Consider the following 23,439-nt stretch of genomic DNA (forward strand, 5'->3'; position numbering starts at 1 on the left):
GCAGATGAGCACCAACCACTGTATCCTTCCAGATTCATGGCATGGTTAGAACTCAGGCCTTACACAGCAAGTAGTGTCTCTTCAATGTTATTGTACTTGGCCTGGAGGGTTTAGGGCTGGTGCTTTCCCTAGACCCCTCCCCCCTTTTCTCTCCAATCAGAATGGGATACTTTCATGCACTGAAATAAGTATTTTGTAGTCTGGGTCCAAGAATGTGTTGGCAAATGGTGTGTCCCTCTAACAGTGAGGGCATCAAGACACAGGAAAGGGACAATAGCCATGATTCTGCACAGGGGAATGGCAGACCATGACAGAGAAATGAATCCAATACCCAAGTACAAGAAGAACCTCTGTAGAGCCCTGTCCACAGCACGTTAATCATCCCACCCTTCCTTCTGTTTTGAACAACACATCAGTACAAGACCTCATTTTTAAAAACATCATAAAGATGATGGAATTTCCTAAGCCAAGCAAATGCTGATATCTAGGTCATGAGTATTTTCTTGGGCCAGGACCAGAACATGTGTACTCATAAAACACCACGAACATCTGGTGGGGTACGGCTGGCTGCCTCTCACTCAGCCAAGAAAAACAGCAACAGCAGAAGACCACAAGGAAACAGGTAGGACAAGCACTCTGTAAGTCAGTCAGAACTTGAAGGCGCTTTAGGCCCAGAGTATTGAAGCATCTCTTCAGACTCGAGCCTGCATATCAGCCCTGGTACCCACCATCCCAGGCACACAGTCCTGAGAAGTGGGGTTATACTTCCTTCCTTCTGGCGCTCTTGATTTTCTCTGCAAAAACCAAAGAACAGCCTCCCCGCATGTAACCCGATTCCAGTCCGATGACTACCCCCATTCAGAAGACAGAGAGGAATTTCATTTTTAATCGGACCCAAAGTCATTCTTGGCCATGGCAGCCGGCTGAAGAGCAGTTGGCTGGGGCCACCCCCTGAGCAGAAAGTGTCTTGGCTGTAGATCCGCAAAAGGAGCCACAGCTCTCCATGCCATCTGTGCAGGTGACACAAGCTGCCACAGCTGTTGAGGCATGATCTTCCCCTCTCCGTCCTTGAGGTTTCTCATGATAACCTGGTGGAGAACTAAAACTCACAACCACCACCACCCCCGCCCCCTCCCCCCAAAAAACCCAAACATCTGCCCTGTACAAACATAGCCTCTCAAAGCAGGCTGGGAGGCCAGGCAAAACCTGATGTTGAGAACTTCCTCAGCCACTGAGGTACACTCACAAGCCAACCTGCAATCAGCCTCCAACAAAAGCAGTTGGCAGCAATAGCTACAGCCATGGTCACTGAGCACTCAGCACCTGGGTCTGGAGAGACGGCTCCAGTTAGGAGCTCTTTGTTGACAGCTGCTGCTGGTCTTTCAAAAGACCTGGATTCAGTTCCCAGTACTCATGTCCGGCATTTCAAATAATTCCAACTCCAGGGAACCCAATGCCCTCTTCTGGCTTCTGCACATACCCACATACATGTGGCACACAGCCAAACAGGTATCTACACATAATGTAAAAAATCTTTTCCAATAAATAAATTTTAAAAAAGCCACTAAGGACTGACCAGTGGCTGTCCCTCTACAGCGAAGGCTACTATTTGATTTGTGAAACTAAAGGTGTTAGCTGGTCATGGTGACACACAGCTGTACTTCCAAGACTAAGGACGCGAGGGCAGGTTGGTTTGAGGTCAGCCTGGGCCACAACAGCAAGACCCTAGCCCTACAAAAACAAAAGTTACAGACTTGATCTATGCTTGCCTTCCTCCTCTTTCCTTGCTGTGCTTTCCTTTGTTGAGACCAGCTCCTGGTCTTGCTATGTAGCCCTGGAGGTCCTCACACTGTAGTCCATGCTGGTGTCAAACTCAGCCTGTCAAATGCTGATGGTTAATTTCCAAGTGAGGCTATTTCCATCAGGGGGAAGATTATGATTTCCAGGCCATTCTGCGTTACAGGCATGTTCTTGTCTCTAAGAGTCTTTTCCTGCTGGGTGTCAGTGACACACACCTTTAATCCTAGCTCTCTGGAAGCAATGGCAGGAGGATCTGAATTCAAGGTCAGTTAACGTCACACAGAAAGAAAAAGGTCTGTTCCTAACCCTGGCTATAGTTTCTTTTCCTTCTTGTAAAACCTAGGCTAGTGTCACACTGCTGTTCCTCGTTTGCAGTTTCAAAAGTAGAGATAGAACATGTTTGCAAACAATAAATGGGATCCCAGAGTCTATACTGCGGACAGTCACTAGAGCAAAGTCTTTGAAGGCCTTCCCTGCCAACATCCTCATCAAATGACTCTGTGCTGTTCCAGTCTGTGCTCTCACCAAACACTCCTTTCCTGTTCTCAGGGGAAGAGCTTCGCTCACCTGAGTGAGTCGCTTAGCCTCATAGAACCAGATGTCCCATCATTTTCAATTATTTCATGTGTATGAGTGTTTTGCCTGTATATATGCCTGGGCACTATGTATATGCCGAGTGCTCACAGAGACCAGAAAGAAGAGAGTGTGGGATCTCCTGGAAATGGAGTTACAGTTGTGAAACACCATATATGTGGGTGCTAGGAACTTGGGTTCTCTGAAAGTGCAGCCAGTGATCTTAACCACTGAGCCACCTCCCAGCCCCCATCATCTTTTGAGACAGGGTTTCTCTGTAGCTTTGGAGGTTGTCCTGGAACTCTCCCTGTGTAGACCGGGCTGGCCTGGAACTTACAGAGATCCACCTGTAAGAGTCCTCCCGAGTGCTGGGATTATAGGCATGTGCCACCAACGCCCAGCTCCCCACCATCATTTAAAAACAGTATCTTGTATGTGCCCTAGACTGGCCTAAAACTAGTTAGTGGTCCTCCTGTCCCAGCCTTGCAGGTGCTGGGATTACAGGCACACACTACCATGCTTGGCACATCAACATTTTTCAATGGCATAAAGAACAAGAAAAGGAAGTAAGAATACACTGGTGGTGGTGGTGGTGGTGCTGCTGCTGCTGCTGCTGCTGCTGCTGCTGGTGGTGGTGGTGGTGGTGGTGGTGGTGGTGGTGGTGGTGATGATGATGATGATGATGATGATAAAGATGAATAGACTAATAATCCAAGATCTACCCCAGGCAAATGTAAAGGTGCTTACCGCCATGGCTGACACCTTAGTTAGACATCTGGGACCCACAGGGTAGAAGTAGAGAACACACAATAAATCAATATAAAAACAAATGACACACACAAAAGAAATGCAGTGTGTCCTCCTTAGAGACTCTTATGGGGCGGACAGCTCTGTCTAAAATTTTAATAGTTTTTAAAACTCCAAGTGTCAAAGCTCCTACTTCTGCTTCCTATAGTCTGACTGTTCAAGGAACACAGCCAGATGGGGGTTTGAACCTGCAGGCAGGGTTTACTTGGGGAGTCTGGGAGAGTGGGAGAAGGCTCCGGGTAAGAAATCCGGAGGCTTTAATTAATCCCAGCACTGGGGAGGCAGAGGCAGGCGGATCTCTGTGAGTTGGAGACCAGCCTGGTCTACAAGAGCTAGTACCAGGACAGCCTCCCAAACCACAGAGAAATCCTGTCTCGGGGGAAAAAAAAAAGAAATCCAGAGGTACTGGAAGAAGCCTGAAGTGGGTTACACACGCAGCAGGGCAGAGCAAGGCAGCCGCCTGTGGACCTGTAGAGCAGGGCGAGCAATGGCTGACAGTGGTGTCTAATACACCATGCCAGAATGTTGCTGGTAACAGGTTCAAACCCCTCATGGCCCTAACCCTTCCTGGCAAGCACTTCATTATCAAGGAGCTTTGAGGGAAGGAAGTTACAAGAATAGTGTCCAGCATAGGATGAAGCCATGCAGCAAGGAAGACTGGGAAAGCCAGGCAAGCGGGAAATCTGGGGGGGAAATGTGGTGGGAGGGGGACCTAATGTAGAGGTTCTCAACCTTCCTAAAAGTTGTGACCCTTTAATGCAGTTCCTCATGTTATGGTGACCCCCAAATATCAGATTATTTTGCTGCTACTTCATAACTGATACTTTGCTACTGTTATAAAATGTGAATATCCGTGTCTTCAGATGGTCTTAGGCAACCCCCCTGTGAAATGGTCAGTTGATCCCTAAAGGGGTCTCAACCCACAGGACAAAAACTACCTCATAGGGGATGGAGCCTGAGTCACAAGGGATGGGCCCCGAGTGTTGCCTTTTCTCTGGGCTTCATGCTAAACAATCCTTCCCCGTGCTACATCCCTGACCCCTTCACTGAGGTGACTAGCTAGCTCAGCAGCCACATCAGGCCTTTTAACTTGCCATCCTCCTGCCTCAGCCTCACAAATAGCTGATATTACAGGAATGTACCATGTAATCTAATTTATTTCCATGTTTTTACTTGTGTGAGTGGATGTATGTGAGTGTCAGGTCCTCCTAAAGTCTGATAATAGCATATAGGCAGTGTGACCCACTCAATGTGGTTACAGGGCACTGAACCCAGGTCCTGTGGAGGAATAACCTGTGCTCTTAACCACCGAGTCAACCTGACTTGCTTCTTTTCGGTGTTAACAGACAATACTGGATGGAGTCAATGCTCAATTAGGACCAGGCCAGGTCACCAATTGCCATCTATTCCCTTCATAACACTTCCTATTATGTCTCACCAGAATGACTCAACATATGACAGGATTTGTGTTGTGATTTAACAATCTCTTAGAATCTCAGACTAAACTGGCCCAGAAGCAAAGGGAAGAAAGGGGGGGGAGCATTGGATTTCATCTTGAAACTGTAAATCTTAGCTCACTAACTTTAAAAATGGGAAAATGCCCAACTAAGACCCAGTAAACCAGGTTCTGGAGAGATGGTCCTGAGGTTAAGAGCACTAGGTACTACTCTTGCAGGACACAGGTTTGATTCCAGCACCCACACAGCAGCTCACAAACACCTTCACTCCAGTTCCAAAGGATTCAATGCCCCCTCTGGCTTTCTCGGGCACCAGGCATACAAAGCGGTACACAGACATACATACATGCAGACTAAACACCCATATGCATGAAATAAAATTAAACTAAGAGTTGACTTCTAGCCTGCTCTCTAGGGAGACCATCCATTCCCATGATTACTTATATTCCATCAGGCTCCTAGATACCCCAAGGTGTTTCCCTCACTACTCAATGGCCTATAGGGTCCCAGCCCCTTGACTTCCAGCCATGAGATTACACTAAACAAGTCTGTGGTCTCCAAAGTCACACTGCTCTTTCAAACAGCACATACCTGAAGCTGAATGCTCTACCAGGGAGACTAATTTTAGAGACACTTCAGAATGTTCACTTATTCCACTGCCAGAGAAAGGAGGAAAACACAGGCACACTTCAGAATCACCCGGCCTGTCCTCCAAAGGGTACACAAAGAGAAAAGCACATTCACTAGAGTGACTTCCTCCCCCTTAAACCAGGACACCTAAGAGCCTCTAGAGATGACCAAAACCCAGGCAGTATGCATTCTTCACCCACCAATGGAGCGACTGAATAAAGCAGCCAAGGAAATTAAGTTGTTTTAAAGCCACTCCACTTCAAAAGTATAAATGACTCTACTGCTGTGCAGCTTAAAATGTCAAACAAGTCCCGCAGTCCGTCCTCTGATCTCCACACATGTGTCGTGGCATGCACATACATGAGCAGTTGTGCACAAATTGAATTTGTTTTCATTGTAAGAGGTTAAAGATATAGCTCAATGGTCAAGAGTACTGGTTGCTTTCCAGGCGATTTGGGTCCAATTCCCAGCACCCAACTGGAAGCTAACAAACCTTTGTAACCAGTTCCACCCAGGAGATCCAATGCCTTCTTGTCCCTAGGGCATGATGGCACACATGGTGCAAACACACATGCAGGCAAAACACCCATACACATAAAATAAATGATGCCACTTTTATGCCCACTTAGGTGATATTTAGTATGTTTTTCCCCTTGTCTTTTGTATGACCTAAGAGCAACTATACTTATGATGTGTATATTATTAGCAAAATAATATCTATAGTCTGAAAATTAATAGAGTTGAGAATAGTAATGCACACCTACAATCCTCCCAACTTGGGGAGGCTGAAGCAGAAGGCAAGTGGGTTCTAGGCCAGCCTGGTCTACACAGAAAGAAGCTCTCACAATGAGACCACTATAGCAAGGACTGGGTCTTCAGAGGGAGCAGCCATGACAGTCCCTAAACAGACCACTGGTCTGCGCCGATTAACTAACACTTGGGACCTTCCATAGCAGTGTTAAAGAGCTTATTCTACACCTTCTTATGGCCTCCCTTCAGTAGCTAGACAGATTTAAAAGAGACAAGTAAAAGTGCCAGCCATGGTGCCTGAGGCTGGACTTAAAGCTAGCCTAGGCTACATAGTTGAGTTCTGGGGCCAAAGTGAGCTACAGATCTCCAAAATAAATAAGCTAAGAAGCAGCAGAACCAGAACTACTTAAGGTCCAGAAGCATGCTTGTCAGCTCCAGGGAGTTTCTGGCTTCTGTCCCCAGAACATCCTGCCGCCAATAGCATTTCCAGCTAGAGCTCAGCCACCATCTGCGACTGCCTTTCACAGTCCCAGCATAGAGGGGAGGGAGTGCAGTTTCAGGCAAGAGGCTGGGCTTGGCTAGGCTCCTCTGCACTCAGCCAGGGTAGTCGATGCTGCAACATGACATTCAAAACACCTCTAGTGTAAGACAATGATACGCAGCCTCCTGCCTTAACCCCTACTAGCCAGACAGATGGTAATGATGGCGTATATTATACTTTTCCACTGAGGTCTGTGTGGCAAGCTCACTCTATATAGCCCAGGCAGACCCTGAGTTCAGGTTTGTCCTGAGCCTCCTTAATAACTAGGACCACTGCAGATGCCAGATGCACGCTCAGCAGGCCCATTTATTAAAACATTTCAGTATGAAACGAAATGCCAAAAGCTAAAATAAAGAGCTCCAAAAACTCTAACTCAAAACAGGACTTAACCTTGTACTTCTTCAAGTCGGTTCTCGAGTTTGTTGGGTCTGGTCTTAAATTTTTAATTCTGGAGCCTCTAGGGTGGTTCAGTGGCTGAGGTTCGGGTCCACACGGTGGAAGGAGATAGAACTTCCAAATGTTGTTCCCTGACCTCCATACACAAGCCCAGGCTGCCCTGACATTCCCCATTTCCCTCTTGACTCAGCCCCTCACATGCTGGTACCTCCTGATCTCAAACTGGCATTCTGAGCTCAGTACATTGGTACACACCTACCCCTATGGAACCAGCTACCTGCTCCACCACCTCACATGGAGGGTTTCTTGAGCTCTGAAGCTCAAAACAATTGTGTACTCTACTGACCTGTGCCCATGCTAGGTACTGACGGTGTCACTGTATCTGAAGAGTCACCTACTTAAATGTGCCCCAGTCTGGGTACGGCAAAATACAAAACAAGAAACCAAACTCTTGGCATTCTGCTCATTTGTTTAACTACTACTTGTGTTAAGTTATTATTAGAGGGCTTTTTTTTTAGACAAGGTCTTACTCTGTAGTCCAAGCTGTCCTGGAATTTATTAGGCTTGGTTGGACTCACAGCAATTGTGCTTCAAGCTTCCCAAGTACTAAGATTACAGGCATGAGGCACCACACTGGCTTTAAAAAAAAACTATGCCTGGCGTTGGTGGTGCACACCTTTAATCCCAGCACTCAGGAGGCAGAGGCAGGAGAATCTCTGCAATTTTGAGACCAGTCTAGTCTATAAGAGCTAGTTCCAGGACAGCCTCCAAAGCCACAGAGAAACCCTGTCTGGGGGGGGGGGGACAGAAAGAAAGAATGTAAGTATGAGCCACCACAACTGGTTATATACCAGATTTTACAAGGCTAAGCAGGCCAGGATAGCCTTCAGAATGTCTGAAATGACATGAAAATTGAGAGAATCTAGAATACAATGGAAGTCCAACAGCTAAAATGGTTCCATGCAGCCATTGGTGATGGTGGTAGTCATCAAAATGGAGTTGTAGTGAATGGGTTTTGTTTTTGTTTTAAATCAAGCAGGGTATGGTGGCACCCATTTCACATTTGTAATCCCAGCACTCAGTGATAGGCCAGTCACCCTAGTCCCAAGGCTATATTATATAGTCAAACCATGTTTCAAAAAGGAAAAGATAGACCTTTAGTTGATGCTAGCATGGGTCTACATAGTGAGTGAGACCCTATATTAAAAACCAAAAAAAAGAATCTAAGACCTAGGTAGACAAAATAGCCCAGTCAGGAAGTGCTCTCCACAACCATGAGAACTTCAACTCTCATCCCCACTGCACACATAAAAAGCTTGGCATGGGGATACATGGCTTGCAATCACAGCACTAGAGACAGAGACAGCTGGATTCCTGAGGCTCCCTGACCAGCCAACCTAGCCAAATAAATGGAGAGTCCCAGCTCCCAGTAAGGCCCTGTCGTAGAGAAAAGCAGCTGAATAGCTCCTGAGAAACCAGAGTTGACCTCTGGTGAGCACATACACACACATGCACACGTACACAGGTATACTTGCAGCTGTATTGGTAAACTGTCCTGTGTTGTGTGAGCTCACTGAGAAGCTAGATCTTCTTTAGAGAGGCTGCCCTCCCTTCCACTCCCTGCCCATTTCAAAGCCAAGGGCTCCTTTTCTGGGAATGGACTGGTCCCCCTATCTCAAGAAGGGACCAGAACAACACAGCAGCCCATGAGTAAGTAAAAACATCATGTATGTGAGAACGGCCAGGTGAGCCATTTCCACCAGATGTTACTACTGTCTACTCCATGATAAAGCAGTTACAGTGGGAAAGGGATGCCAGCAGTGCAGCCATGGGAAGCTCAGCCATGGGAAGGAAGCTTTGTAGGGAACCCCAACTGACTGCCTCGGCGTCCCTAGTCACTCTCTGCTGGATGTTTGTGAGTCTCTGATTTGATGGTGTTAGCTGTTTCCTCACCTGGGCTACACCATGCATCCCCGTGGTGTATGTAGCCCATGGAGTTTGAAACCTGACCTGATGTCTGGTTATCTGAGCTTGAGACCTGATCTGAAGTCTTGTTACCTGCCCGTTTCTTCTTTGTTACTTGTTACCTATTATTTCTTTGCTTACTACATTCTTAATGAATTCACCTACTCAAAATTAAAAGCACAACTTTTTCTGACTGTACAAAACACATACCCACACCCATAATATGTATGTGTACACACACACACACACACACACACACAAAAGGACAGATTGATAGTGATGGATAAATAGAAAGGAGGGAGGAGAGAGGAAGGGATAAAGGAAGCAAGCTAGGTCAGTACAGATGTATAATCACAGGAACAATAGTGCAGGAAAGTAGGGCTATTTTTCTCAGAGGTGCCTTGAAACTATTCAATTATCTGAACAGCCAGTGGATGTAATTTATGTGACACTGAAGACAGAAGCTAGACAAATGGGTGGCAGCTTCCTGATGATCATTTCAAGGACTTAGCTTTCATCTCTGCATGAAGGGGGAAAAATCCCCCAACAATTGGACTTATGCAGCAATGGAAGAGGCCACTCTCAATGCCTGGGGGTGAGCTGTCAGCTGCTATACAAGGAAGCAAGCTAAAATAGCCAACTGGACAGAATGACCCAAAAATCCCTTCCACTTCTAAGACATTTAAGAAACTGAATAATTGTTATGCATAGCGTTTAGCCCCTAAGAACTCTGGAAAACCAAAACCATGAAAAGATTTTTGTACTGTCTCCAAGACACAGGCTTCATTTCCATAAAACTAAGGAACTGAACTGGATGGAGTTGGTGCAAGTCAAAAACAAAAAAAAAAAACCAGTCTTTCTTCTGGAAAAAAAGAAAGCACATCATTTAAGGAAAAACATGGAACTACATCACATATCCAATCTACCTGGCTATTCTAACCAAGCACCCGCTGCTCTCTTTAAGGAGACTGATATCCAAAATAAGAACTGAATAGAAAGACGAATAAACCTGTTTTAACACAAGGGAGAGATCTGTAGTAACTTTTCCAGTGGAGACAGGCGGTCATATGAAGAGACAGAAGTTCCACAAACTATCCGCTTTACAGAACTAGAGGAGCCAAAACTCAAAGTCAGACAAAACTCACATGTCGGTGCTGTGAAGTGGATCCCTCCTGCTGATAATACTGTCACATGGAGCAAGCCCAGCATTTTGGGAAGTGAAGGCAGATCTGAAGCCAGAACCTACAAGCAGTACTCCAAGATGGACAGAGACTAGAAGGCGGGAATCAGGCATGGGCTACCTGCTCATGGGCACAGGGTCTGCGTGAGACAAGGAAAACTTTGATAGCAGCTTTACCACTCTGTAAAATACACTGAATACTATCTTTGGGAGTACTTTTCTTCTGCATTCTGGCTGTTGTTTTGCATGTTGGCCTGGAGCTCTCCTTTTGCTTTGGCCTCCCAAATGTTGAGATTATAGGTGTAGGGTGCGGTGCTCCGCTGCTGTGTAAACAGTTTGGTGGAGAGCAAACAGAGGGCCTCAAACGTACTGGGGAAGATAAGCCTTTTTAATGAGCTATCCCCCACCCCCTTCCATTTTATTCTGAGAGTCTTACTAAATTACAGCCTTGTAGCCCAGGCTGGCCTTCAACTCAGTCTTCTGCCTCTGAAGAAGTTGGGACTGCAGCCTATGCCACCACACTTAGCTTGATTTGCAGTTATTTCTGGTTTGTGGTGGTGCGTAACTGGAACGTGTGGCCTTCTAAGTGTTTCAGCTTATGTGTCAGAAGAAGCCGATCCTCTGCTTCCGTCTTGTTTTGAGGCAGCTCTTCTCTTGCTCCCTGTGCATTTGTTACAGTCTCACAAGCTTCCAGGTGAGTTTCCCACCTACTTATGAGCGCTGGAATTACAGGTACACGCCAGCCACCACACACAGCTTTCTGCTAGGGTTCCTGGGTTCCAGGGCTTGAACTCACGTCATCAAGCTTGGATGGCAAGCACTTTTTACTCACCGGTCCCATTTAACATTTTTTGGGGGTGGTTGTTTGTGGGGCTTTTTTTGGTTTTGGTTTTTCAAGACAGGGTTTCTCTGTAGCTTTGGAGTCTGTCCTGGAACTCACTCTGTAAACCAGGCTGGCCTCAATCCACTTGCCTCTGCCTCCCAAGTGCTGGGATTAAAGGCATGCACCACTACTGCCCAGCCACTTGAAGGTTTTTAAAAGGGCTATTTTACCTCATGCAAATTTTTCTCAGAAAAGCTGATTTACATATTAACAGCAACAGACAAGCATTTCTCTAATCTGACCACTCGGGAAACACCCAAGCCTACAGATCTCCATCCCCAAAAAGCCTACAGTTCGCTCTACCCCCAAAAAGGAACACCGGACCGCACGCAGTTCTACCTGGAGCTCAGTTTAAACATCTCCTGAGACCAGACTTCAGCTTGATCTCACTGTAGCTCTGTGGTAGAGTGCTTGCCACCTTGCATGAAGTGGCCTTCCAGTGACCAGTCACTGTGGTATGCTACCTTCTTTGATACATTACTCAGAACATAAAACAGAAGAAATGTCACACGTTACCCTGTTGAGCTTATGTCCAAAACCTCTGAACTCAACTGCCATTAACTTACGATTTCAATGGTGAGAGACTACAGCAGAAACCATTAACAACCAAAGGGAACCTGTCACTGGGAGGAGAGAACACCCAACTGAAGGTACAGATGGTATGAAGAAGTCCCAGAAAAGAGCCACCTGCAGTGGGAACAGTTCCAAAGGCAAGACTGAAAACAGCCATAAAAAGGCAATCCAGGGGAAAGTCGCATCTAAGCAATGTCCCCCGCCCACTGGGTCTCTGACTTCAACACTCCACCTACGCACACACATCTTGCTGGAACATCATGAGACCTGAAACTTGAACCCTGAGCCACAAGTGCCGCGAGGTCAGAGAACAAGTTTTGCGTGCATGCCTCCCCATGCCTAACCCTGGCACAGAAACTGCTGTCAAATGCCTAAGGAAGGAACACTGGGCTCCGGCAATATTGCAGACCTCATTCTGTTACAATGAAGACCATTTCTACCCCACTACCACCACAGATGGCTTGCAGTTTAGATCTTTTTGGTCCTTTTGGGGATTGGGGATGGATGGTGCTTCCTTATTCGCAGATGAGTTAAATAAAGTGTTGAGGGCAGAGCTTCAAAACCAAAACCTCTAGCCTACCCACTTGTTTCCTGTGACAATAGCCCGGACTGGTCTGGAATTCTCAATCCTCCCGTCTCAGCTTCTGAGTGCTAGCATTTGGAGTATGTGCCACCCTGCCCTCCTTACCTAAACTGTCTTTTACAACTTCCACACACCCGTGAAGAACTAAGTTGCTGGGATTTTCTGACACCTGCCATGCTTCCCCTATACCTCAAGACTTAAGATAACTACAATGGTAGTTATTAAAAGGTGAAGCCCCTGATCTCCTTTGAGAATCGGGTTACTTCCCCTATTACAAGTCTGGTACAAGGTACAAGGCTGCGGGTATAGCTCAATTATAGTTTATGGCAGTTATAATATAACTATTACCTTTAATCACAACACTGGGGAGGCAGAGGCAGGTGGATCTCTGTGAGTTCGAGACCAACCTGCTCTACAAGAGCTAGAATTCCAGGACAGCCTCCAAAGCCACAGAGAAACCCTGCCTCGAGAAATCCTGCCTTGAAAAGCAAAAAAAAAAAAAAAAAAGCAGAAGCAACTTACCAGTTGGGGCATGATGGCAAAGCCTATAATCCCAGAACTCAGTGGGAAACTGAGGCAGACGTATAAATCATGACTATGAAGCTTATCTGGGGCTACAAAGTCAGACAACAAGCCAAAAAACAAAAGGGGGGTCAGCATAATGGTCTCCCTGTCAAGCTCAATGACAGGTCCCACAGTAGAACTGGCTCCAAACAAATACACATAATACATTTTCAAAAAACAGCAGCAACAAAAAGCAACATGTAACCCTTTCATGCCCTTAGTGCATGGGCAGTGTTCGGGGAGCCAGAACAGAATCAAGGCCCTGAGGACGCCTTGACCCTGGTAACTTACATGGTGGCACAAGAAGAGTTCACAGCCAGCCTGGGCTACACACTGACCAAGCCAGGCCAGTCAGCTAGGACTTCACAGAAACATACTTGTTTCTGTCTACCTACTCCAGGAAATGTTGAAATGGACTCCTGTCGCTTTGAACAGCCAAGTGTGAAACACTTTGTCTTAGCAGACAAAAAGATTAAGATACACTATCTCAAAAGGCATTTCTAGCCAGGTGAGAAGTAGAGGAATCTAATCTCCTGGAGTCCCAGGACAGCCTGGGCTACAGACAACTTCAGACTAGCACAGGCTATGTGGCAAGACTCCATCTCAGCAAAAATAAAAGGAGTGGAGGAAGTGATCAAGAACTTGAGACAAATGCATTCTACTCGGGCCCCCCAGTGCCTGGAAGGTATCATGACATAATGAGTCCAGCCGAAGAGCCTTTGATAGAATGTCAGTTTATCTAGCTGTCTGACCTAGGGCAAGTTGCTCAACCTCTGCGGTCATTCACTTATTTTTAAAACTATACAGTAAGGACTGCCACTGCGTAGACAGACATGTAGATTCTAGCTAACAACAGAGGCAGCCCAGAGCCTGGCAGATGCTATACTCACTGCAAACTTGGGGGCCAAGTCTTAAAGAATTGCAAAGTGCCAGCCAGGCAGGGTCCTTGGTTAGTAATGCAAATAAAAAATTTAAAAAGGGATGTCAATTAAAGTGCTAAGTCTAGAAAATAATTAATCTTTAGCTTCTTCAGAATCTGATGATCAGTACTAATGCAGTTATTTCCACATGAAGCAAATGCTGCCCAGTCATCTCCCTAGTACAAAAGTTCTCCGCCTTGGAAGTAAAGCTGTTAAAATGTAACACCAAGCATCCAAAATGGACTTCATGGTGCTGTACAAATTAGACCTTTTGTACTGTGTCTGAAAGGCCAAGCAGAACCAAACATCAATGCAGGGGGAGGGAGGCCAGAGTAACCCTAAAAACCCCAGCACCTACTTATATTAAAAAAAAACCAGCCGGGCGTTGGTGGCGCATGCTTTTAATCCCAGCACTTGGGAGGCAGAGGCAGGTAGATCTCTGTGAGTTCGAGGCCAGCCTGGTCTACAGAGCGAGTTCTAGGGCAGCCTCCAAATCATTGTTTGAATGTCTGACTCACAAAGCACAAAAACGTTACAAGAAAAACATTTGCAACTCTATAAATCACAGAGAGAAACACACAGCAGAGTAACTTTTTTGGCAATAAGGTAGCCAATATACCTTCGTAAACTGAACCCCAATTTACCAGCTTCATGATCATCACTTGAATTCCAGAAAGTTCAAAGTTTCATAAGCCACATTATACTACATTTTAAAGTGAAAGAAAATGTGGGTGCGGATAAAGGGGAATAAGAGAGTGTGTGTGTATGGAAGGTAGGTGCCAGATACCCTAGAGTTGAAATTAAAGGCAGTTGTGAACTTCCCATGAACACTGTGGAATTGAATTCAGGTCTACAAAAGAACTATGTGCTCTTAACTGCTGAGCCATCTCTTAACTGCTGAGCCATCGCTCCAGCCCCCAATACAATATATTTTATGTGTATCTGAAGCACAAGCAATGGGAGCTGGAGTAAGGGGCACAGAAAATGCAACAATATGCCTTGGACTTGGTGCGACGAAGCAGCCATGCTTAGGTTTGGCTTGTGCAAGGCACGGCAATGATAAAGTAACCCTTAGCTTCAGGACAGTAAAGGTATAAATGATGACTGAAATGATGCTCTATAAAAGGTGTGTCCCTGAACTCTATGGACAACAGTTCTAGAGACAGTATCCAGTTAATTAAGCCCATTTCCTCACCTGATGACTATCAAGTTTAGTTGAAGAAACATCTGCTAGAATCCTAGAAAAGGAGGGAGCCTCAATTGAGAAAATGCCTCCATAAGATCTGGCTGTAGGCAAGCCTGTTGGGTATTTTCTTAGTGATTGATGTGGGAGGGCCCAGTCCACTGTAGGAGGGGGTGCCTCTAGGATGGTGATCCTAGGTTCTAGAAGAAAGCAGGCTGAGCAAGCCATGAAGAGCAAAAACCAGTAAGCAGCCCTCAATCAGCTCCAGCCTCCAGGTTCCTCCCTGTGTAAATTCCTGTCCTGACTTCCCTCAGGGCACTATTAAACCGGATATTAGAAAACACAGTGAGCAGATGCCTTTAATCCCAGCCCTCTGTGAGTTTGAGGCCAGCCTGGCCTACAAGAGCTAGTTCCAGAACAGCCCCCAAAGCCACAGAGAAACCCTGCCTCGAAAAAAAAATACATTAATGGGCAAGCAAATGGTATTCTGAGAATATTTCTGCAAATTAGGTAATGATACTGTCAATGTTAACTTACTGAGTTATTTGCTTATGAAAACAACCTGTGGAAACAATTTAAACAATATACCTCACCTGGTCCACAGCTTGCCTAACATGCAGAAGCTCTGGCTTCAGTCCCAACAACACATTAACTGGGCATAGGGCTGGAGAGATGGCTCAGTGGTTAAGAACACTGGCTGCTCTTCCAGAGGACCCCGGGTTCATTTCCCAGCACCCATATGGCAGTTTACACCTGTCTGTAACTCCAGTTCCAGAGCTTATGACACTCTCAGACATGCATGCAGGCAAGCACCAATCAACAATTAAAAAAAAAAAAACCAATGGCAACACTCACGAGATTGCAGTAAGACCAAAAGTTCAAGACCTGGGGTTCAGGAGAGGGCTCAGTGGGTCAAGTCCCTGTTGTGTATTAGAAGAAAAGCCTTGAGTTCAGATGCCCAGAACCCAGGCTAGACTCAATGAGATGTCTTACTCTCTTATACATGGGATCTAACCAAGGGCTTCCTGCAGGCTAGGCAGGCTACCAACTAAGCCAGACTCAAGAGACTGTCCAGCCCTTCATTGACTTGGGAAATTGGAATGTAGCATACCCTAAAAATCCTGAAATGGGCCAAGCCCCAGATGAAGCAGGGAAGGTTAACCATTTAAAGTTGCTATATATAGATGTAATACTGAACTCTGACTCAGGTCTCCAAACCTCTGAATCCTCAATTCTCAGAAAATCTCAACTCTTATATAAGTTGCACACTTATGCTTAATGAGTACCCAAAAGCCTGAGCCCTTTGGACAAGGTCATCTCTTCAGAGAGGATCAGCTCAGAGCCTCATTTCAAGCGCTAGTCCATCTGTAAAACCCTGGCAAGAGCTGCAGTTAATATTAAGAGCAGAAACAAGTTCTTCCTTGAACATCTTTTCTTTAGTCAAGTCCAAGATGCTTCCAAATGGAACTTCTCCAATTCTCCTACCCTTGAGAGACACTAGAATCTAATATTAAAAGGTGCCTGTGTTTTTAATGCCACTGTCTGACCCTTAGAATGGAAATCTTTATATCCTTCAGATAAAACCTAGCAAAGAATCTATCATAAAATACCAGGGTCCCTATGTAGCCCTAGCCCTACCTACTTCAACCTACCACGCACTGACATTACAGGCATTCACAGAGCTAGTACTCCACTGGTGGGCAAGCATGCTACCAACCAAACTTCATTCCCATCACCAACAATTTTTGATAGGATACATTCTATAGAGAACCAACTTTGTGTGTACATGTAAATACTTACATACACACACATGGGTGGTGGGCGGAGGGAGGCAACTAACATTCCCTGTGAGGAAAGAATGCAGGGCTCAGCTCCTTGCAATTTAAGGCAAGTCTGTTTCTTCACAGCATGTGCTATGAACATACAAGCTGAAGCCCTGGAGGCGCGTCCTCAAATAAGGTATTTGATAAGCCTCAGCCTGCACAGTTCCAGGCAGCCTGGTAAAGGCCAAGGGAGGAACAACTATCTGCCAAGCTGATCAAGTCCTTTGTGAACATCACTCTTACCATCAAACTAATCAAGCTAAAGCAGGGTGTCTAACTTCTGGTACCCCACACACAAAATGTATGACTGGATTTGTAGCTTTTAATGCAGACAACATGAACCCTTTCTCCTGCATTAGTTTGCCAGACCGCAATTTCAGGCGTAAACACATGCTATAAGGAGAAGGTACAGTTAAGAGGCACACCATTAAGCTGCTCCTACCAGCACGTGCCTATAATCCTAGCACCTTGTATTGGAGTTCAAGAGTTCAGGTTCAGTCAGGCGGTAGTGGTCCACACCTTTAATCCCAAAGCTCAGGAGGCGAAAGCAGGTGGATCTCTGAGTGGGAGGCCAGCCTAGTCTACAGAGTGATTTCCAGGACAGCCAGGGCTGTTACATAGAGAAACCATGTCTCAAGGAAAAAAAAGTTCAAGTTCAGCCTAGGCTACTTGAGGAGCTAAAAGTCAACATAATTCATACCCGACTTCATGCAAATAATAATAATAAAAGATAACTTTAGGAAAAAGAAAGCTCAAGTTAAATCATTTTCTTAAGTAGTGTGATTACCCAGCACCAGGTACACTGACACAGTACATATATATACAGCCAGTAGATGAAGCAGACAGCTACCGGCCTTGGTTTTACTGTATTTAACAAGCAGCTGATACAATCAACATGGTAAGTGCAGAGGAAGCAGATGGATTGATTCCGCAAGGCAGTGAGAAGACTTCCTTCTCTAGAGCAGTGAGGTCAGATAGGCCCTCTCCTGCAGGGCAGCTTTTTGCCAGATTGGCTGCAGGAGGCAAGAGCATGCCCAAATCCAGGCTGTAGCAGATAGCCTGAGCCTACTGACTTCCTGTGTTTCATCGTTACCTTCAAACTTCAGCTATAAACTGTATATTCAGAAGGCTTCTTGGCTTCACAGGGAGGTTAACAGCAAGCAGCAGGTGTCCTTACTTAAAAGAGAGTGGACCCTAAGACTCTCACATAGGTCTCTAGAGAGATAGAATGACATCATACACACCAAGTCCACTAACAATAAGCCACTTTCAAGAAAAAAAAAAAAAGAGGGGGATGATTCCCAAAAACACTTAAGTCACTTTTACTATGGGAGAAAAGGGTAGAGGGATGAAGGCATTTAAAAGGATAGAAACCTGCCGGGCCTTGATGTCACATGCTTGTAACCCCGGCACTCGGCAGGCAGAGGCAAGTGGATCTGAGTTCAAAGCCAGCCTGGTCTACAGAGGGAGTTCCAGGACAGCCCCCAAAACAATACAGAGAAACCCTGTCTTGAAAAACAAAAACAAAAAAAGGGATAGAAACCTGCAGGACACCGGGCGTTGGTGGCGCACGCCTTTAATCCCAGCACTTGGGAGGCAGAAGAAGGCGGATCTCTGTGAGTTTGAGGCCAGCCTGGTCTACAAGAGCTAGTTCCAGGACAGCCTCCAAAGCCACAGAGAAACCCTGCCTCGAAAAACCAAAAAAAAAAAAAAAAAAAAAAGAAACCTGCAGGGCAGTGGTGGTACATATCTTTCTTTAATGCCATTACTTGGGAGGTAGAGACAGGCAGATTGAGTTCAAGGCCACCCTGGTCTACAGAATGAGTTCCAGGACAGCCAACACTACACTGTCTCAAAGGGAAAAAGAAATTATAGAAACAAAAGTTTAGAACAAGCCTGGCATTGGTGGTGTACACCTTTAATCCCAGCATTCAGGAGGCAGAAGCTGGCAGATCTCTCTCTGAGTTCCAGACCACCCTGGTCTACAAGAGCTAGTTCCAGGACAGCCTCCAAAGCCACAGAGAAACCCTGTCTCGAAAGAACAAATTAAAAAAGAGAAGGAAAATTAATATTAAAAACTGAAAGGGGCTAAAGAGGTGGTTTTAGTGGTTAAAAGCACTGGGTACTCAAGAGGACCTGGACCCAGTTTCCAGTATCCATGTCTCAACCATCCATTAACTGACGCCCTCTTTTGACTATTGTGGGTACCACACATGAACATGGTTCCTATACATATAATAGTCATACATATAAAATAATAAATTGGGGGCCCGAGAGATAGCTCAGAGGTTAAGAGCACTGGCTGCTCTTCCAGAGGTCCTGAGTTCAATTCCCAGCAACCATATGGTGGCTCACAACCATCTGTAATGAAATCTGGTGCCCTCTTCTGTCCTGCAGGAATATATGCAGGAAGAATGCTATGTGCATAATAAATAAGTAAATATTTAAAAATAATAAATTAGCCTTGTTTAAAATGAGAACAAAAGACAGCCAAATGAAAAGCTTTCAAAACTCTGTAAGTCGAGAAAAGCTATCTCTTTTTTTTTTTGTTTTGTTTTTCAAGACAGGGTTTCTCTGTGGCTTTGGAGGCTATCCTGGAACTAGCTCTTGTAGACCAGGCTGGTCTCAAACTCAGAGATCAGCCTGCCGAGTGCTGGGAATTAAAGGCACGTACCACCACCACCTGGAGCTATCTCCTCTCTTAATGCTCTTTTAAAAAGTGGAAAAAAGTCGGGTGTTGGTGATGCATGCCTTTAATCCCAGCACTCAGGAGGCAGACGGGAGGATCTCTGTGAGTTCGAGACCAGCCTGGTCTACAAAGCGAGTTCCAGGACAGCCTCCAAGACAATACAGAGAAACCCTGTCTTTAAAAAAAAAGTAGAAAGGGAGTCGTTGGATGGAGGGAGGCACAGGCCTTTAGACTCAGGAGGTAGAGGCAGGTGGGTCTGTGTGAGACCAGTCTGATCTGCAGACCTAGTTCCAGCACCTAGGGCTACACTTGTACAAAGCCACAGTTCAGACTTGAGCTGATGAGCAATCACAAGTCTTCGCCCTCATGTACAACAGCAGAGTCCAGGAGACAGAGCACCAGGAGCCCGCCTTCCTTCTCCAACTTGGGAGGAGCATCGTGGATGCCGGCATCTCCTCAACCACGCGAACCTGACCATCAAGCTGCCAGGTTTCCCCTACTGCCTCAGCATGAAGGCCAGCAACTATATACAGCAGTAAATGGTGATCTCGAAATCAAGTGCACAGAGTGCAGTCACCGATAAAGGTGGCTACCTCTACTGCCCATCTAAAAGAAAAGGGCCACTAGTCCAGCCACACAAGTTCTGTGTAAAACTTATTCCAGAAGCAAAATGCAGAGGGTGGTATGAAATGGGCTGGATATTCTGCTAGCCGTTGGTTGTCTCAACTATTCTCTATAGCCTCACCTGGAAGAAGCCCAATCCTACACGAGCCCTCATGTCGCCCACCCCTTCACCCGCCCACCCAGCAACTGTATTCCAAATTCTGGAACAGTACGTTAGACAAGGGGATGTATGTATGTAGCTCGCACTCACATCCGCATGAAGTTCCATCCGCGGCACACAGTAAGAATCTAACTGGGGGATGAGGTGCGCCTATAACCCCGACTACTAGGACAGAAAAATGACTGTTAACTTAATAACGCCCCATCTCAAGTCTAAGTGCTGGTGGGAAAGCTGGAAATAGAGACACTTGACACTTTGAGAACCTGAGCTCCGCGTGCACAATGGTAGGACCACACTCACACACCAGTAAGTTTTAAAAATTTAATTTTAAGCCGGGCGTTGGTAGCACACGCCTTTAATCCCAGCACTCGGGAGGCAGAGGCAGGCGGATCTCTGTAAGCTCGAGACCAGCCTGGACTACCAAGCGAGTTCCAGGACAGCCTCCAAAGCCACAGAGAAACCCTGTCTCGAAAAACCAAAAAAAAAACTTAATTTTAAGCAGGTTGGGTGTCGTTCAGTGGTGCAGTACCTACCTAGCCTATCTGAAAATCACTGGAGATAACTATACAATCTATTACACATAAACGCTTCTATCTCAGACACAGGGGTAAGGAAGGGTACCGAGAATCCAAAAACAAAAAGGCTGGCTTTTATATCCTGCTTCAGAAGAATAAGCGGCCTTCCAGATGCTTAAAGTGGTTGATTTTTAATCCCCACCCACCTGTTCACACGTGTAGATGCCTAGGAAATGCATATTCAGGAACAATTATCCCACAAGGAGCAATATCCACCTTGGCCACAGATGAAAACAAATAGGGAAGGACCTCATGGGTAACACGTTTCAAGAGGGAGCTGCTAATTACCCTCATCTACATCCTAGAAGCGTACACCACCCGCAGTTCCCCACCGTAGCTTTTCCTTCTCCGGCTTATCCCCTTGGAACCCGGAGTCCAGGAAGAGGAAAGAAACCAGGAATTTGCAAGACTAGGGAGAGATGGGGCAATCCAGATCCCCAACTTCACCGCATCCGCCCAGAGCCAGTCTCAAAAGGCCATTTGCAGAAAGGCAGAACTCAAAATGCAATTTATCAGAACGAGTCTCCAGGCGGCCAAGCCGGGGTTGAGGAGGAGGGGAGTTAGCGGGGACAGTTTGCCGCGGACGCCTGCGGTGACCACAGGCCTTTCGCCGCCATGCAGTGCTTAGCTCCAGGCCCGAGCGCGCGCGGGGGACGGTGGAGGAGCGCCACAGAGTCCCAGCGCGCCGGCGGACGCGACTCCCACAGGTGGGAGGCGCGCGGTCCCCAGCTCCTCGCCCGGGGGAGGCGACGCGCGGCTCGGCAAGACAGCAACAGGGGACCCAGGGACCCTGCTTACGGGAGAGAGCATAGAGGCTCGCGTTCCCTCCGCCTGCAGCGCAAGGTCCTCCCCACGCGCGAGCCACTGATGCAGTGGGAGGCGCTGCCGGCCAGCCTCGGCCTCCTCCGGGCGCGGTTAAGCCGCGCGGGCGGGCGGCTGGCTGCATGCGCCGCGGCACGTACGAGTCCGCACAGGCACACGCGGACGGGCGGGGGCAGGGCGCCGGCACCGAGGGGACCCGTGCCGCGACTGCCCAGCTCCCGGCCCTACCAACCCCTTCCAGGTTGTCTCCACCCTCGCTCCCCTTGCCCCATCCCCTCACCCGTGCTGGCCTTGAGGTTCTCCCGCAAGAAGTGGCCGCTGGAGAGATGCTGGAGGCCAAAGTTCTGGGCGATCCTCTCGCATACGGTGCCCTTACCCGAGCCGGGCGGCCCGAGGATGACCGCGCGCAGGAGTTTGGAAGCCATGGCTTTGGAGGGGATAGGGTGGCCTGGACCGCAGCCCGCGCGCTTTGCCCGACAATCCCTGCCTCGGCACCCTCTGCACGCAGGGATTCGCCTGCCACCCCTACACCGGGAAAGGAGAGGCTTTTTAAGACGGCCCCGCCCCTCAGCCCCGCCCTCCGCCACCTCCTCGCCCGGGGCCACGCCGGTGCAGCACTGCGGGGTCTCCGCCCTGCGAGCTCAGCTGTCTAGGGTCAGAGGTCAGTTAGACCCACCCGGGTCCTTCCTTGCACCCCAGCCCAGGCGAGCGATCCCTGGGGTCCCCTGCCGGTTCCCGCACGTGGGCTGAGCGGGAGCAGTTCGCATCCCAAGGGTGGCCGCTGCCTGAAACTAGGGGGTGCCCACTTCTGCCCCGAGTAGCCGGAGACACACCTCGGTATAAAGGAGCACGGCCTGACTTAAGCAGGATCGCGCTGGGCGGCGCCGCCTCTGCCCGACCGGCCGCGCGGGACTCGCTTCTTACGTAAGCCGGGTGCGGGCTCCTGGCTACAGCCGCCGCGCCCCCTCCTCTCCCCTCCCGGTGTGTCCGGGGCCAGACTCAGGCTGCGGGGGCGAACGGAGATGGAGACGCCCTGAGAGAAAGGAACCGCCTGGGGACCCAGTCTATTGTCAAGGGGAAGGAAAAACACAACTTGTTGAGCGCCTACTCGGAGTCCAATTCTAGGCTATGTGATATTATTATGCAACCTTTGCAGGTACGGATGGAGAAAGGCTTGGAATACGAACCATTCATATACTTAGCTGTGTTGAGTGTGGTCTTCTTACTTGTTTTAATCCATGTGGGGGAAATCGAACCCCCTGAGACTATCTCTTAAGTTAGGATATCTTACACCAGTATTCACAGCAAGTCCTGGAAAGAGAATAAAAAAGTTGTGGGCGGGCCTGAACTACTTACCAGGTCTCAAAAAAACAAAAACAAAAAAAAAAAACAAAGCCTGGTGGTAGCCCATGCCTTCGGTCCCAGCACTTGGAAGGCAGAGACTGACAGGGATCTCTGAGTTCGAGATCAGCTTGCTCTACAGAGCGATTTCCAGGACAACTAGAGCTATACAAAGAAACCCTGCCTGGAAAAACCAAAAGAAAAAGAAACGCCTCTCTTGTGTTGTCTAACGCTAGTTTGTGTGTTGGGTATACACCAATAACAAATGATCTAATCCTGCCCCCATAGTTGCAGCCGCGGTTTTGAACCCCTGACTGGCTCCAAAGCCCAGCACCCTGGAAACGAGGAATAAAAGGATGCCTTTCGCTCGTGCACCGGCCTGAAGCCAGATGATCCCAAGACTTCTGTGCCCAAGATGTGTTATTCCCAACTTTCTATTCACTAACTCAAATGGAAGCCTTTTCCTGGTCCCTGACATATACCAACCATGCGTGCCTCTGCTTTTGTTTTGAGTGAGGCTTTCACTTTGTAGCCCAGGCTGGTGTTGAACTCACCAAGCCCTTCTGCCTCCTCTCTCAGTTCTGTTTCCAAGTTACATGA

The 23,439-nt window shown here is 47.4% G+C and overlaps 1 protein-coding gene and 1 long non-coding RNA gene across 4 annotated transcripts in view; one reads left to right on the top strand and one right to left on the bottom strand.

Moving 5' to 3' along the window:
- Positions 1–22,023, bottom strand: part of Ak4 (adenylate kinase 4) — a 45,324-nt gene extending 23,301 nt beyond the window's left edge. The window contains exon 1 of one of the 3 annotated variants that reach the window (XM_005086641.4): positions 21,779–22,023. In XM_005086641.4, coding sequence (XP_005086698.3) covers positions 21,779–21,923 — 145 coding nt within the window. In that variant the 5' untranslated portion in view covers positions 21,924–22,023. Of the gene's footprint in view, positions 1–21,474; positions 21,625–21,778 lie in introns of those variants that run through there. The other 2 variants (XM_040757106.1, XM_040757105.1) reach the window with 2 other exon arrangements.
- Positions 22,023–23,238, top strand: LOC110339380. The gene is made up of 2 exons (XR_002381515.2): positions 22,023–22,654; positions 23,128–23,238. It is a non-coding gene; the product is annotated as an uncharacterized LOC110339380 (long non-coding RNA).
- The last annotated feature ends 201 nt before the right edge of the window (positions 23,239–23,439 follow it).

The sequence above is a fragment of the Mesocricetus auratus genome, unplaced genomic scaffold (genome assembly GCF_017639785.1).
Source record: "Mesocricetus auratus isolate SY011 unplaced genomic scaffold, BCM_Maur_2.0 Super-Scaffold_100014, whole genome shotgun sequence".
Classification (NCBI taxonomy): domain Eukaryota; kingdom Metazoa; phylum Chordata; class Mammalia; order Rodentia; family Cricetidae; genus Mesocricetus; species Mesocricetus auratus.